Source organism: Anas platyrhynchos, chromosome 8 (assembly GCF_047663525.1).
Source record: "Anas platyrhynchos isolate ZD024472 breed Pekin duck chromosome 8, IASCAAS_PekinDuck_T2T, whole genome shotgun sequence".
NCBI classification, from domain to species: Eukaryota; Metazoa; Chordata; class Aves; order Anseriformes; family Anatidae; genus Anas; species Anas platyrhynchos.
In genome coordinates this window covers 30,637,454-30,651,964 of record NC_092594.1, presented here as the reverse complement: position 1 = coordinate 30,651,964, position 14,511 = coordinate 30,637,454, and the positions used below count along the sequence as shown (strand labels likewise).

Below are 14,511 nucleotides of genomic sequence, written 5' to 3'. Positions count from 1 at the left end.
CATGGCGGGGCGGGCGGAGCCGTGTGGCGGGCGGGCACGGGCGGCCATGGCGGGGCCGCTGCTGCAGGCCTGGGGGCTGGGAATGGGGCTGGGCAGGGGGGCGACCCTGAGAAGCCGAGCTGCCCTCCGGCCCCTCGGGCTGCTGGCTCCCCCGAGCCGGGCTGTGGTGGGGACGGGGCCCCGGGATGGCCCCGGGGAGGCGGCGTTGGAGGAGAACCCCTTCTACGGGAAGTATCGCCACAAGATCCAGGAGCTGCGCAGGTGGCTGGGTTGGGGGAGAAATGGGGGAAAAACGGGGGCTTGGAGGGTTTGGGGAAGGTGGGGGGGGGTCTGGTGGCTGTGGTCTGTGAGGGGGGAGACACGAGGGAGGTCGAAGGGTGCAGGGGGACCCTGTCCTGAAGGGGCTCGACGCCCTAAAAGCCGGGTGAAGTTAGAGCCTGCCATCCCCTTGCCATCTGTTTTGTGGGGCCGCACCATCCCTACATGTCTGGAGGCTGCTGTCTGTCTGCCTTGGGGCACATTCGTGCCCGTAGGGCTAGGCTGAAAGTCCTTTAGTTTACCCTTGTGCCCCTCTAACCAAACAAAACGTCAGGCCAAACGCTGCCTTGAGATTCCCTTGCGTCGTTGCCTCCAAATAAATGAGAGGGTCCTACCCCAACGTGATCAATTTGCTGTAAGATAATTTCACTAACACAGCAGCAGAAGAAACTAAAACAGGTTAAGTGTATGGTCAGCACCACAGGAAACGCTTTAACGCCATTTGGCCTTTTAATCACTTGGCACCGTTAATAGTCTCTTCTGTGATTCAGAGCCAGCCCAGATGTGTTTGAATCCCGTATGGAAAAAAGAAATGAAGTGAAAAAGCAGCCAGTGGGACACTCCAAACAAGCCGAGTTTGTCAGATGTATGGAAGAAAAGGCAAGGCCAATTTTTCTTTGTAATTTGCATGCAGTGAAGCTGTAATTCTGTCATTTACGTAATATCAGCATAGAGCTACAACCGTACAGCATTCTTGCTGCTAAGGAGCCCCAGAATTTTACTCTCTAGTGGCTAAGAACATAATTCTGTATTCCAACATGTTATTTAGCTATTTTCCTAGGCAGTAGGCTCTGAGCTTGAGGGCTTAGTTAAATACTTAATTCATTCCAGATTAGCTTGGCCAGATGGAGTGACATCAGCTTGCATTTATCATTCTGTAGTGAATTTAAAAAACAAAAGTTCAACAATACCAGATCCTAATTAAATAATATTTTCCTTTAACTAATCCTTTCTGACTTTGTAATTCATAATTTGCATGAAGTTACTGCTTACCTTTCTTTATCAATAACTTACTACAGTGCATTTTATTATAGTAATGTTTAAGTATCTTAAATTTGAGCTTATACTTGGAAGATTTTGTCAGCAGGCATGATATGCATGCCAGGAAAGGCAAATAAATGTTACTAAAGCGTCAGCAATGAAAATTAAAGAAGGATGTTTTCTTCTAGGCAGAAGGCTTGGGCACGAAGATGTCAAAGGGAGGATTCACACGGGATAAGGTGAGGGAAATGAACCAAAGCGTTAGAGGATGTGCCAGCAAATAAAGGATGGATGTTAATTTGTAGTGTTACCATCAGTACTTTGCCCAAGAGCTTTTTGAGGTACAAGTAATGTTTCTTATTCTGCACTTCATAATAAGATTTTCATTTACTGTTGGGATTATGTTCAAGTCTTAAACCTCTTTGCTCTCTGGGTTTTTATTATCAAGTCCTTTCTCTCAGATATCCTGGAAGTTCCTGCTAGTTAGAGAATCTGAAAGCTTGCAGTAATACATCAAAACGGTTAAGCTGTCTCTGCAATGTTTAAATATATTTCCAGCATTCAGCCAGTAGAGGGACAAGAGGATGGTTTTATTCTCTTCAATGTATCTGTATTTTAGCTATCTTTGTAAAGCTGCCAACAGAACGTGTGTCTGGAGCAAAGTGTGTTCTGTGTCCTGACAGCATCTTTTATATTCTGCTTCAATGTATGAATCCACTTTTCATTGTGTCACTAATTAACTATTTACTAGTTTCTATGGCAATTAAGAGAACTAAGATGCATTGTAAATTGAATTAAGTTCCTCTAGCTTGATTTTGTTCTATGTAGTTGCATCCATCCATTCATTCTGGATTCTCACTTGAATCAGAGAACTGTTAACCACGCCAGATTCCTTATGCTCTCTCTTACAGACACTTGATTCGATTCTTAACGTGGAGATGGTGAAAGACAAATCAGCAGAGGAAATAAAACAGGTGATGGATTTAAATAGACTGAACTTTGTTCTACATTTGTGCTTAATAGTAATTTACGTGGGAGAATGGGAATTTTACTTGAAAATAAGACTGAAAAGTAAAACGTGGCTGTACGTTTATATAAAAAAAAAAGTACATTCACATGTATATCAATAGTAAAAGGTATTTTTCTATGTATAGGGAAGTCCACCTAGAATGTACCCCCATGATAATAGTTTACATTTGGACTTGATCACTCAAAAGCTCTCTGCTGTATCTTACAACTGCCATTTAATGTGTAGCTGTTTAATTGGCATCAGCAAGATCCTGTCAGGTTTGAAGACAGGTAGAGGGAAATCCTGGCAGTAGCTCATATGGGTTTTGCTGTGACTATTTTGCAGGAATTAAAGCTTTTGCCATCTTCTATCTTCGTTTGTATTATCTGTCGTTCAGGAGCCTTTGTACCCATACTAAAGATGGTTAGGGTTAGAAGGAGACGGATGTGTTTGTTTCAAGGACAATGTGAATCAAGTTATTCTACCTAATATCTTCTTGTTTTGCACTGCATTCCCTTTTATCTGGTTATAAGTAATTTCTGTTCCGGATTTATGATGTTGCTTGAGTGGGGTCTGGTAGGTTTTTCCTAATCAAATTGTATGCCAAGAAACTTTATGTAGGCATGCTCGTTTACGGGCAGTAACACATTCAAAGGAGCCTTCTGGCAGGACTTAAAGCAGACACCTTGATGCTTTCCTGATAGCTTGAAAACATTATCGAAGCGATTGTGTTCTGCAGGGAATGACGTGGGACCAGTTGTAGCTGGGAGTGGATTCAGTAACATTTCTTTTGAGTTTCCCCGTTTCATTGCGTAAACGTTTTACTGATAATTCTCATTTGTCATGTAGGACTAGTCGATTTATTAAGGACTTCATATGAGCTTTTATGCAGGTATTGCCATCAAGCTGTGTTTGAAAGATTGTCTGCTGTTGAAAATGCTTTCCTTGATCTTTATTCAAAACAAAACCAAAAATCCTCCAGACATTGTTGGCGTGACTGTTGTAAAGAATATAAGAAACAATTCTTGTAGCTAGTAAATCTTGAGCTGCCTCTTGAGTGCGCTGCTTTTTTCTGTTATCTAATGGAAATCTGTCATTTGGTACAAGTACTCTGCAGTGTTAGAAGTGTATTGCATTAGCAGGAGAGTCAGTTGGGCTTAACTGAAAAACGATCCCTCGAAGTACGTACAAAGATTGTTTGCAAATGGAATTCTTTTTAAAGCATTTAATGTTCCTGGTAGATGCTTGATTTTTAATGGTAGATTTCCTTTGTTTCCTGCAGATTTGGAATCAGTACTTCTCTGCAAAAGATACAGTTTATGCTGTTATTCCTGTAAGTAGTTCCTCTGTAGTTACACTCTCTGAACATCAGCATGCAAAGCTTTCTTTTCTGTTGTGGTTTAACCCATCAGGCAGCTCAGCACCACACAGCCATTTGCTCACACCCCCTCCCAGTGGGATGGGGGAAAGAATCAGGAAAAAAAAAAAAAGTAAAAGCTTATGGGTTGAAATAAAGGCTGTTTAATAGGACAGAAAAAGAAGCAAAACCATAATGATATGTGCAAAGCAAGTGATGCACAATGCAATTGCTTACCACGCGATGCCCAGCCAGTCCCCAAGCAGCAGTTGTCCCCTCCCCAGCCAACCCTCCCCATTTTTATTGTTCTGCATGACACGCACGCTATGGGACATCCCTCTGGCCAGCCTGTCCTGGCTGTGTCCCCTCCCAGCTCCTTGGGCACCCCCAGTTCCTCACTGGCAGGGCAGTGTGAGAAGCTGGGAAGGCCTTGGCTCTGTGCAAGCACTGCTCTGTAATGACTGAAACATCAGTGTGGTATCAGCACTGTTCTCATCCTAAATCCGACACACAGCACCATAGCAGCTACTGGGAGGAAAACTAACTCTAGCCCAGACAAAACCAGGACAATTTCTAGTTGTGATTGTGGTAACAATCATTGAATGAAGTAATCGTTGAAGGAAAATGAGAGTTCAAGAAAAAACTGTCTTTCCAGGATGAGTGATCTTAGTGCCTGGAATAAAGGCTTTTGTTTCCAAAAGCATTTAACCTTTTCTCTGCGATCAGTTGGTCTCAAAGCTAGTGTTTCTTTCTGTGCACCTGTTCTGAATTTCCAGACATATTTTATTTAAAGTATCCAAGCTGAAGTTGGTGGGAGGCTGTTCTGAACATTCAAAGTGCTGTATGGTCTGTAAATCACGTTCTGGGGTTTGAAATCAAGCGGCTTTGTGTTTCAGTGTGCCCATGCAAAGCAGCATTCAGCACTCACACATGGATGTTCTGAAAACAATTTCAATCTTAACCTTTACTGTAGTGGAGGGCCAAAGCAGGGACTTGAGTTAAGGTGGTGTAGGCCTTTCATTAGTGGGGCTGGCAGTGTTCTTTGGTGAGCTGTTTTAGGAAAGCTTTGGAAGCTTTTTAAAGCTTTAATGCAGTCCAGATTCTAGGCACACTGGGAGGTAGTTTGTGGTGTTACCGAGGGGGAAAAAAGCTGGCTTCTGCCAGAAGTTTTCTCTTGGCTGCCAGGAAGGGTTTGCATAATTCTCAAACGCTCGAAAGCATACATGAAGGAATTTTGTGTTGGTAAATGACGTATGCTTTATTTCCTGAACACCACAGAGTAGGTATTAATATATGGTGCTGGCGAGAAAAGACCAGGCAAAAGATTTAGGGGAACACAGAGAGGACATGTGAATGAGATTGCCAGGTTCCATCAGGGATGACTAAATATGTTTGTGGTTTTCGTGTAAAACTGTTCAATAAGCGTGTTATTTATATATCCCATTGCATTTTAATACGGAAGAACAGATGACTGTGATGTAAAATCCATAATTTGGGGCCAAGGATGTGTCATCTCGTTCAGCTGTTGATGCCAAATGATGCAGTAGAACTATTACTAAAAGAGGTTTTAATGTAAGCCTAAAGTGTGGGACTCTGACATCCAACAAGTAAAGCTTTGGATCCAAGGAGATTCCTTCTGCCTCTTGGAGAAAGCATTGTTAAAATAGGATACCCATGACATTTAGGTAGCTGAGAACTAATGTAATCTTCTGTGCCTTCGTTGTTACCTGTTCCCTCGGTGAGACCTTCTGTAAGTAGAAGTTGTGCCCTGTAAAGGTTAATGAGACAGTTCTGAACAACTGTGCATCCACATTCGTGTTGTGAAGCTTGAATTTCTTTCTCCTTCCCCAAAGGCAGAGAAGTTTGATTTGATGTGGAAGAGAGCCCAGAAATGTCCGTCGGTACGTATGGCAGAGGATCGCGGTGCCTTGATGTATAGCTGCAATACATTTCTCCTGTCTGAAGCCTAATTCATAAACTTTTGACCCTCCTGTGTTCAGATGCATTGTATCAGCTCAGTTAGTAAAATCCAGGTGTTGGAATATTTGTCTTAGTGTTCAGATAAAAGCAATGGCTATTGGGGTATATCAAACAGATTGATCTAGAGATCAGGTATCTAGATGTAAGAGGTGTGGGGTTCGGAAAGGTGAGCACAGAATCTCCTAGGGAATGATTTAGCTATGTGCTTTCCATTAATTGATGTCTTGTGGTTAAATCTCTAACATGCAGCGTTGTGAAGAGCCAGACCTTTTAGGCCAGCTTCACTAATGTTCCTGTATATTTTTCATTGTTGCTTAAAGCATCCTTGTTTTAACCTGGAGGAACTGTTGTGACCTATAAGCGATGTGTCACTGTTGTATTATGTGGAGAAAGTGAGTTCTCATCTTACAGTCGAAGTGCATAAAAATACTGAGGATCCCTAAGGCTGAGGTTCACAGTTTCTCATGGGGCTTGGGTGGATTTGTGGTAAACTTCAATTGGAAAATTGAATTTCAATTAGAAAACGTGTGAATGAGCATGCTGTTGCTTTAAAGAAGTTAAACTGCAAAAGACAAGAACAGCTAACAAGATAAAGAATACGTTTCTGCTGGTTTGTTCCACATGCTGCTGGATTAGTATTGTTTTCTGTTGAAAGTAGTGTGCTTTTAGAGTAATTTGTGCACTGAAGCATGGACAGTGGAAATTGCACGTTGCTAAGTCAAATGAAATCCTTCACTGCTTTATAAAATCGGAAGGTACCTAGACTTCACAGAGTTGAGGAGTGCTTTCCTTACATCTAAATGGGAAACTTCACCAGATTGACTTGATCCTGGGTATTCCATTTGCCACGCTCAAATATGTCTGGCTTCCTCAGCTACTTGGAGCTTGGGAAGTTGTTTGTAGTTTTAAGTGCATTTCTGTAAAGCCCACTGGCTTTACAGTCAGGTATTCTGCTTGTTTTTCTGCCCCTGTATTGTCCTCCTTCCTGGTGTGGGAAGATGGTATGTGAGCAAGTCCTGTACAGGACTGCAAACTCTGAATGTTCCTCATCTTACATTTGACCATTTCTGTTGTTAATTTATTTTAGAAGTGAGCTACCAGGTCAGAGTCTGAATATTCTCTACAGTCCTTTCATTTTTTTCATAAAATACTGATTAAAAAAAAAAAAGTCCCAACATGGAGGATTTCCTAATGAAATAGTACTGATAAGGTAATGCTGTTTTATTGCCTGCACTGAAAATTAATGACCTCTGCTCATCCACAAAGCAGCAGTGCAGGCTTTTCTGTATTGGTCTGAGGTTAAATTTGAGCCTTGGGGCAGTGGTTATCAGACTGGAGTCACTCTCCTGGGTCATGAAGTCTGGTTCCTGCTGTCCTGTCATTCTTAGTAAAGCAGAGAGACCTTTTTTTCTATTGTGCTCCTCACTAAGGAGTTTATGCTGGAGGCCAGTATGACATGGGTGTTCTTGTTCATTTTATTTTATGAAAAGGAGAATTATTTATCACTTCTCTGCAGTTCCTGTACGCTTTGCCAAGAAAAGAAGGCTATGAGTTCTTTGTGGGGCAGTGGTCAGGAACAGAATTGCACTTTACTTCTCTAATAAATGTCCAGGTAAGTAATTATCATAAAAAGTTTAAAAATGGATTAGGATTCAAAAATGCAGAGTGTCAGAATATTACAATATACAATTGATAAATAATTTAATGAATAGTTTTTCTAGCTTAACTTGAAAATAATTCTCAGTGAAAAACTGCCCTAAGTTATCGGAATTCAGTAAGTTTATGAGTACTAAATGTCTCTTTAAAGAATAAGGTAGAAGTCAAGCAGTCTCAAAATACAATAGGCAAAAGTTTTAGAGCTGTTTGCACAAACTACTTAGAGTACCAGTTGATGATATGAAATGAAATCTCTTTCTAGAAGTTGTAGGTTATTTTAATTGTAAAATGGATTCTAGTTAAGAACTCCAACTTGAGCTTGCAAATCACTTGTTTTCTGTAAATACCAGGAATAATGAACTATTAATTAGAACCGACTCTTAAGCACTGAAAAATAATTGTCTCCACAGCAGCTAATACTCAGAAGTTTTATAATTAAGCCTCAAAATCTGCAATAAAGCTGAAGTTCTTTATGGGATATGAACAGATTTGTTTACTTCCTTCAGACCCAAGGTGAATCTGCTCCGAGCCAGCTGGTCCTGTACCATTATCCTGAGCTGCAGAAGGAAAAAGGAATAGTACTAATGACAGCAGAAATGGACTCCAAGTTCTTGGTAAGAGAAATCTAATCATTGGCTCCCTTCATTTTATGCTGCCATTCCTCCTATAATTTTGAATTAAAAACTAAGTCTTGAAAAGACAATTTCCCAAAAGTGGTCGTGCTGGATTTCTTTAACTTACCTATTTAGTAAACTAGGGAAAGTTTGGAGGAAATCTGCATTTTGACTGTCTAGTGTTTGCAGCTTGTACATACTTTTTTTTTTTCTTTTTCTTTGTATTTATAGTTTATTGTTGTAAAACATAAGCAAAATTTAGAAATGCTTCCGGTCTTCTTGCTAGTGGAAGCAATTTTGAAAGTGGTTGCTACCTGCTAACAAGTTGAAACAGTGTTTTGAAACTTAATACTGGTGGACAAAGCAAGAGACACCCAGAGCTTTGTGTTGAGTTTCTGTGTCTTTGCTCTTTTCCCTGCGTGTGGGCGTACTGTTATTTGCATATCTGCAATAATGCAGTGCTAGGACTAATGGCACCAGGGATTATACCGGTGGAACAAGATGATAACTAAAGCATCCCACCTCTAATTGACCCGCTTACACCACTTCCCAAACTGTGTGGTAATGTATTTCCCTGTTATATTTCAGAGTAGACAATCAGGATTTGCAATGTGGGTCAACCGTAGGAGGAGAAAGATGTGACTTTGGTAACTCTCCAGTGCCTTAGAGGGGTTAGGGATCATGACAGATAGGGTGCATCTTTGACCTCTGAGGTGTATGCGCAGCAGGAGACTAGTTTGTAGGCACGGTGCTCAGGTGCCTGAGTAGGTCAGGAACAAGAGGGAGATGGTTTTGTGAAGAGATCTGCAAAATGAGGATAACTTCAGATCAAGTCTTTTGATGAGCATAACTTTGAGTCCCTGAAGAGTCCTTTTCCGTGGGAAAGAACAAAACCCAATGTTAACAAATTCTCTGTTTAAACTTGCAGGTGGTCCACGAAGCCCAGTGCTTGGCGAATCAGGTGCAGCTTTTCTATGCAACGGATCGCTCTGAGACCTATGAATTAGTGGAGACCTTCAACCACAGATCTAACGAATTTAAATACATGTCAGTTATAGCAGAGCTTGAGCAAAGCGGACTTGGGAAAGCACTGAGACCTAGTCAGGTTTCTGACAAGTCATAGAGACTGACCTGCGTGTGAAGCAAACCAGCAGCAGTCAAAGGGTTTCTTAGCTGGTTCCTGTCTCTTCCATTCTGTGGAGTTGGACTGGCTACAGGAGGGATCTGGAGACATCCTGGGAGTGTGATTGTCCAGCCTGCCTGGCACTGATACAAGCTGAGGACATGGATCATTTGAGCAGTGGTAACGAATTGCCCAACTGGAGCACTGCTCTGCAGGGTAACGTTGTCAGAAGGAGCTGTTTTCCCTTCCTGTAACTTAACTGCTGCACGCTGTACTTCTGAGATCTGAAATAAAATGTCAGAGCAGGAGCTGTATCGTGGAGTATACTGACATCACCACAGAGATAACAATCGGTGTTTCTTCTCAATAAAGGCATTTTAAATGCCCTCTGCCATTATAATTGCATGGTCCAGTGCTTTTTAATTTGTGTGGAATTAATATAGCCTCGTCTGTCAAGAAAAGAGAATGGGTCTGATGGTCTAAAACAGATTCCTCTTTGTTACCTTGTGTGTGAGGTTCCTCATACAGATGTATAATGCGGCCTGCATGGTTTTTCAGGACTAAAGAACAGAATGACTTAGATTTGTTCTGGGAATGTTGTGCTTAATTGATATATCCATTTCATCCTGTTGCTGGGTTTCTATCTCAGAGTTGTTTTTCTTGAGGAATAGGGTATTATAAACATGGTTTTATTTTTGTATATTTTTGAGTAGCGTAGAGGAATTATTGTGTGCTTTATAGCATGTTTTTTCTCAGACTGGCATCTACTCAGCCAGCTCTACAAACAGTATTTAAAGGGACAAAAATAGCTCCTGTTTCTGTATCAGGAACAGCACTACCTATAATAAAAGCAAGATGAAATGGTATAATAACAGAGCTAGAGCCACCGACCAGTTCTTCAATTGCTAAATGACAACCCATGAAAAAAATGCATTAGCGTGGATATGCACAGCCACTTTGGCATGCTTGTAGCAGTGTTTGCAGGAACCTGGTTTTACAGACTGCCATGGGGTGGTTGTTGTTTTTTTTTTTTTTTAACCTGCTTTCAGCAGAAGAATGCCAAAGAATTTGTGCTGCGAGCTCCTCCTTTTCCTTCCCAGCAGAGGCAGACAGGCCTCTATCTATGGGCTGTGCAGGGATCATCCATGTGCCATCACTGCACGTGTTGGTAAGTAAACAGAAGACAACCAGGAGCAGCACTAAAATACGTCCCCTGTCCACATCACATCACTGACACAAACTTGGCATTAGCGCTAGTTATCCATCATGTCCAGCACACGTTACACCTTCCCATCAGCCTGCTGAAGCTGGTAAGCATTTCCTCCTTTGCCAAAGAAACAGGGAGGAGGAGAAGCAACTTCTCTGTCAGAAAAAGACCAATCCTGGGGGCAGGCCTGGTAACAGATTTTTTTTTTTTAATGCTACCCTTAACCGTGACCTGATACAGGTTTGCTTAGTTATAAAGTGCCCTTACACAGTCTGTTAGCTAGCATGATTGCAGGACCCTGTTGCTGTAATACTGTCACAGCACACTTTGAGCCCCTTCCTTGGACATGAGCAGTTTTCAGCTAAGCACTAAAGGCAGATAGTAAGGTTCTACTGATGAGATCTGGTTAACAGTGATTTTTGTGTGTTAGGCATGAACTCTTGTCCATTAAAATATATTTCTAGGAGAGGTCCATCTCCTGGGGCTGTGCTGCAAGGAGATGGTTTTGTTCTCTAGTATTGCCATTGTTTCTGGTTGGGTTGGGTCTGAGAAAGTGTGCACAGCAGGGGAGTAATCAGGGAAGGTGTGGATAGGGCTGTTATAATCTGAACAGCCCATCACCTTTATTAAAGAGCCTTTTTCCTTCTGTTTTTCAGCATTCGTGCTCCATTTATCATTTTCCCATAGCTGAAATAAGAGCAGTTTTGATTCATTACTCACTCCCTGCTTTGAAGAAGTCAAAGTTGCTGTATTCATTTTTAATACAGCTATAATACAACATCCCTGGATGAGTAATTGCTAACAGGAGTGAAATTCAAGGCCTCCAGATCCACACCTGAGCCTCTTTCTAAGCTTAAAAGACCAAAGTCTCCAGTATAAGGCTGTGAGCAGTCACTACCTGTAATTTGAGTGGGTTTCTTTCAAGCCATGGGGTGATTAGTCACAAGCTAAGAACTTCAGGGATTTAAGACAGAAAACAATGGTACAATATAAAGGAGGAAACTTTTCTTGTGTTGCACACCCTGGATGTATTTTTGAGTAAGGCCCTACCTGAAAAAGCAAAGCTGATCATGCCACTCGCACCCATTGCCCTAAGAGAAGGGGGTGACTGCCTTTTCTGGCCCTAGAAGAGGTGGGATCAACCGATGGAGAGAGCAAGTGCTTTTTTCTTCTGGTATTTTGATGTGCCTTAACATGTTTCCTCCTTGGGTCAGGGTGAGACCACTGGGCACAGAAATTCCTGACTGTGCTGATGACCTGGGGTTGCCTTGTGTTTATACAAACTAGAAGAGCCAAGAGCTTGCTAGGTTTGTGTGCACAGTGGTAGGAAGACTTGCTGAAGGCTTACAGAGCTGAAAGTTGCATGACCTGGGAGCTATTCCCACCTCCTCCATTGATGCAGCCTTGGCATAGGCTGGCCACAGGCCCCCTGCCCCTCTGCAGCTCGGTGCACATCAGCAGCTACTCCAGGTCTAAGCTACTAAAAACTCACATAGGGTTTGTCAGACACTTGTACTTGGGGTGTGTGACGAGCCTAAGAGCGGCTGAAATAAACCTTTTGGTCATAGCTTGGGTAACCGTGAGGCGCTGTGCTGTGTGACCGCTAGAGGGAAGATGTCCCTTCGCTCTGAGCTCCCAGCACACAGGTTACACAGCCTGTCTGCTCAACTTTATTAACTCAGTGGGTTTTGTGCTAGGAAAGCATATAGCCACCCAGGCTGACCTGTGTGGGCAAGCAGCAACAGAAGGCAGTGGGGTGTAATGAGCCAAAGGGTCCCGCTCCCTCTGGGAAGGATGCAGGGCCCCAGGAACTCCAGCAGCAGTTTTCCAAGTAGTTTTTGCTGATTTCCAGCCACTTGTGGGCCAGGGTCTTCCTGAGCTGGGTGCGTCTCTCTTTAGTAGCCCTCAAGGGGGCATGTTCATGGAGGAGAAACCCAAACCTCCTCAGGGCCCTGTGTAGACCTCAGCCCCTGCAGCAGGGAGCTTGTGGCTGAGGCGGGTGCCACACGAACTGTGACCTCGGTGCCACCTGCATTCGGGATGTGACAGCAGCTCCTCTTAGGAGCAGAGAAGCCAGTTTTACAGCCAGAAGCTCTTGGTTATCAGCACCTCGAAACCAGGGCTTGCCCCCACGCCTGTCGCCTCAGGGAGATGTGCCTCACGTCACCAGGAAAGCCGGAGGCCGTCTCGCTCCCCGGGGACGCACCCTGCCCTGTCAAAGGCGACAGTCGAGGAAGTGCAGACTGAACAATGCTCGTGCCCTTGTTTAAAACGCTGAGCCCGGTGCTTTTTCATCTGTGTCTGTTTCTTCCTGTGCTTGGCGATCGAAGATTAGAGGCCTGGAGAACAGCGAGGCTGCGGTCCCTGTGCAGGAAGTCCCCGCGCGCTATCTCTGAGTGTCTGAAGGACTCCGGCGGGGCTGCTTGCTCTTCCTGGCGCTGCACGGCCCACGCAAACTTCTCTGGAGGAGTCCTCTGCCTCTGGGAAGAAACAGAGCAACCCCTGATCCTTTTTGTGTTCACTGGGGTGTGCTGTGCCTTGAAACATGTGAAGTCCTGTGGTGGTGTTGGGCCTCTTCCCGTGAGCGCCTGCGAGGTCTGGGAGCCATCCAGTGCTCCGGGCCTGCTTCCTTCCCCGCTTCCTTCCCTCCCTGATAAATTCAGCCGTGCACCTGCCTTCACGAGCAGGACCAGAACACCCTCTTCCTTCCTCCGGGATGGACAAATGCCCTTCTCACAGCGACACAGCCCCCTCCTGCCCCAAACCCGCAGCTGGGACCCCACGTGGCTCCACTGCCTCCCTGCTCTGGGGGGCTTCCAAAACCCGCGGCCTCACACGGGGTGGCTGCTTTCACCTGGCCACAAATTCCCTCCGGGATCTTTGCTGCCCATCCAAGCCCCCCAGCTTTGGATTTGAGCATACTCGCTAGTGTTTTATTTGAAAGGTTCCTCCCGGCTGGGCACCAGCTGCTGGGGAGCTGCCTCAGCCTCTGTGTTATGAGGTCCCAGGACGTTTTGGGGTTTCCTGCATAATTTGGGGACAAGCATGGACTCGGTGCCTGTTGGGTTGCTGGGGAAGAAGAGAGCAGCATGGCACAAACCCTGCTGCAGCAGGAGACAGAGAGCATGCGGTGCCGGGGATGTGTCCCCAAGTGCTGGTGGCTCTGTGGGGCAGGAGGGTTTGTCCCTGCTGGCTCATCCAACCCCACTGGGGGAAACTGCTCCCCGTGGTGCTCAGCAAAAGGAAAAACTAAAAGATTTTGCCATTGCATGAACTCACTGAAGCAAGAGGCAGGGCTGGTTCGCCAGCTCCCAGGAGGAGCCTGCCCAGCTGATTTTGATGGTGTCGCTTTAACCCGAAACCACTGGCCCTGACCACAAGAGCACTGGCCCTGCCTCCATAAAGCATCCCGGGGCACTGGAGAGGGCACAAACGTGGAGCTGTCATATTGGATGAGCTGATGATCACAAGCAAGCTGGACAGACAGATCTGACAGCTCTCTTGTTTTAGGTTTAATTATTCATGGTTATATTTTCCCCTTTGCAAGGCTGCGGTGCCCTGTGGTTCCCTCCAACCCCAGCTCTGAGCGTGCAGGCTGTTTCACCTCTTGATTTTATCTTTTCTGCAGAAACGTGCTGCAGCTGCAACACCTCAGCTGCCTCACATTGCGATGGGTGCCAGCTCCGTGGTCCTGCCTGGGGCCAGATCCCAAGCACAGGTGAGTCCTGCATGTCCTTGGTGTGTCCCCACCCCATCACCCGGCCACAATGTGCCCTTCAGCCATGTCCCTGCTGGCTGATCGGGGACATTTGTCATCACCCTGTAGGTGGCTTTATTTTTAAGGACTGTCTCTGAACCTCGTGGCTCCAGGGCAAACCCTGGCATCACCTACAGCTGTGAAGCCTCTGAATGGGAAAAAAAAAAGAAGAAAAAAAAAAAAGCTAAATCCTCAGGAGCAGCAGGCAAAGCCCCCATCCTACACCCTCCCCCTTCATGCAAACATCCACAGCACCAGGATCCTCCCATCTTATGGCAGCAGCAGCAGGAGCATCCCAGAGTGGGAAAAAACCCTATTAGTGCCACTTCCCCCCCCCAAAATAAAATAAAATAAAATAAAATAAAAAAGAACAGCAAACAAACAAACAAACCAATTGCTGTAGTATGTTGAAAATGTAATTAAAAATATAATTTGGAAGCACCTGCATCTCAGCAGGGCCCCAGCGCAGCTCCCTGGGGAGGAGGAGGGGAGCGGGGACGGGGATCTGG

At 44.6% G+C, this 14,511-nt stretch overlaps 1 protein-coding gene across 1 annotated transcript; it reads left to right on the top strand.

Annotated features, from left to right (window-relative positions):
* Window positions 1-2: 2 nt before the first annotated feature.
* On the top strand, window positions 3-9,438 carry ATPAF1 (ATP synthase mitochondrial F1 complex assembly factor 1). The gene is made up of 9 exons (XM_072042104.1): window positions 3-261; window positions 810-918; window positions 1,488-1,538; window positions 2,211-2,273; window positions 3,591-3,641; window positions 5,519-5,566; window positions 7,162-7,257; window positions 7,808-7,915; window positions 8,844-9,438. Exons 1-9 carry the CDS (start codon window positions 47-49, stop codon window positions 9,036-9,038), a joined length of 936 nt encoding a protein of 311 aa, XP_071898205.1. The 5' UTR covers window positions 3-46; the 3' UTR covers window positions 9,039-9,438.
* The last annotated feature ends 5,073 nt before the right edge of the window (window positions 9,439-14,511 follow it).